Raw genomic sequence first — 1,968 nt, forward strand, 5'->3', positions numbered from 1 at the left:
GTACATTTTTGCCTTCACTAGTTGAAACTTTGTATACATTTTTAAACTCCCCTGTTTTCATCTCCTCAACGATACTAACTACTATTGTATTATGAGATGTAAGTGGAAATTAAAGTCATAGAATCCTAAAACTAGTACAACTGATGAATTAAATTGTATGGGTGTAGATATTTTGCTCTTCTGTATTTACCAACTAACACTCTAAATGGGTGCCACAGGCCCTATGATTACAGAATTTTTCTGTGGAATCTCTTCACTGCTCTTTTAATATCCTTGTTCCTCAGGCTATAGATGAAAGGATTTAGCATAGGAGTGACCACAGTGTACATCAGTGAGGCCACTGCAGTACTTCTGGGAGAACGTGATACAGCTGAACCAAGATATACTCCCATGGCTGTTCCATAAAATAAACAAACAACTGACAGGTGAGACCCACAGGTAGAGAAGGCTTTATACCTCCCACCTGATGATGATATTTTCAGAATGGAAAAAACAATTTTATAGTAAGAGAAGAAAATTCCAGATATAGGAAGCAAACCAGATAAGGCACCAACAAAATACATGACTATGTCATTAATGAATGTGTTAAAACAGGCAAGATTAAGGAGTTGTGCAGGGTCACAGAAGAAATTGGAAATTTCTACATCCTTGAAGTAGATGATTTGTAAGGCAATGAGATTGTGTGCCTGAGAATCCACGAGACTAACCAAGAGAGACAGGAAAACTAAAGAGCCACAGAGGCGAGGATTCATGATGAGTGAATAATGCAGTGGGTGACAGACAGCCACAAATCTATCATAGGCCATCACAGCCAGAAGCAAGCCATCCATACATCCAAAAAGGATCAAAAATGACATCTGTGTAAGGCAGCCCACATAGATTATCTCTTTTCTGTGAGTCTGGATGTTCACAATCATCTTTGGGACTGTGGTAGAGATAAAACAGATGTCAGCCAAGGACAGATTGCAGAGGAAGAAGTACATGGGAGTGTGGAGGTTGGAGTCAGAGTTGACAGCCAGGATGATGATCAGGTTACCAAGCACTGTAACCAGGTACACAAACATAAATAAACAGAAGAGGATGGGCTGCAGTCCTGGATCATCAGAGACTCTCATGAGATGAAATTCTGAGACAAGTGTTAGGTTTTGTGGTTCTATGTTGTTTGAACAGCTTTTGAAAATGAAAATAGGGTTAATAAAATTGATACAAGTTTAATCACTCAACACTCTGTGTTTTGGATTAAAGCAACTGTCTTGTGAAATGATCAAATGATTATACATCCTTGGCAGTACTTCTGATCTGCTGCAATCTCACTATTCTTTGCTAACTTAATATTTGACACTTTCACATATATATATATATATATATATATATATTATAATTATATTCTTCCATTACCCTCACCAATCCTCCTCTCACTTATGATGATATCCATTTGTTAACATTTAGCTTTCTCCTACTTTCATACTATTGTGTAGGCTATGTATAGGTGGTCAGAGTTGGTATTTGAGCATGCAAGCAATGGTCATGCCATTTCCAGAAGACAGCATTTGACAGTGTCCCATCCCATCCTCCATTTTATCATTCTTTTCACCTGCTCTTATGTGATGCTCCCTGGGTCATGGAAAATGTGGCATGTCCTGCTCAGAGCTGAACACTTAAAACTTACTTGTTCATGTTCTCAGCACTTGAAACAGTGTGAGTCTGGAAAAAGAAGTTTATCTGACCAAGAACATCAGCATCATTAATCTAAAGGTGTAGATACAAACTCACTTTCCACTGACATGTGTTATCCACCTCTTTCAATACGCATATTATGAAGAGTGTAAAAATGAGATATAAGCCATCATTTGATCATAGTATAATACAAACAAAAATATAATTAAAAAACAGGAAAGATCCTTCCCACACTGAGGAAACACAATTATAACTAAAGGAAATTAAGACCCTGCCAAAATACACTGTTAT

General features: G+C 37.4%; 1 protein-coding gene across 1 annotated transcript; it reads right to left on the reverse strand.

The window, feature by feature from the left end:
- Positions 1-227: 227 nt before the first annotated feature.
- On the reverse strand, positions 228-1,248 carry Or7e177 (olfactory receptor family 7 subfamily E member 177). The gene has a single exon (XM_002729880.5). It carries the CDS (start codon positions 1,113-1,115, stop codon positions 228-230), a length of 888 nt encoding a protein of 295 aa, XP_002729926.5. The 5' UTR covers positions 1,116-1,248.
- Positions 1,249-1,968: the final 720 nt, after the last annotated feature.

Source organism: Rattus norvegicus, chromosome 8 (assembly GCF_036323735.1).
Source record: "Rattus norvegicus strain BN/NHsdMcwi chromosome 8, GRCr8, whole genome shotgun sequence".
In the NCBI taxonomy this organism is placed as follows: domain Eukaryota; kingdom Metazoa; phylum Chordata; class Mammalia; order Rodentia; family Muridae; genus Rattus; species Rattus norvegicus.

Coding starts and splice junctions, on each gene's coding strand:
- Or7e177 (XM_002729880.5), bottom strand. CDS start 1,115: ATGAGAGTCTCTGATGATCCAGGACTGCAGCCCATCCTCTTCTGTTTA.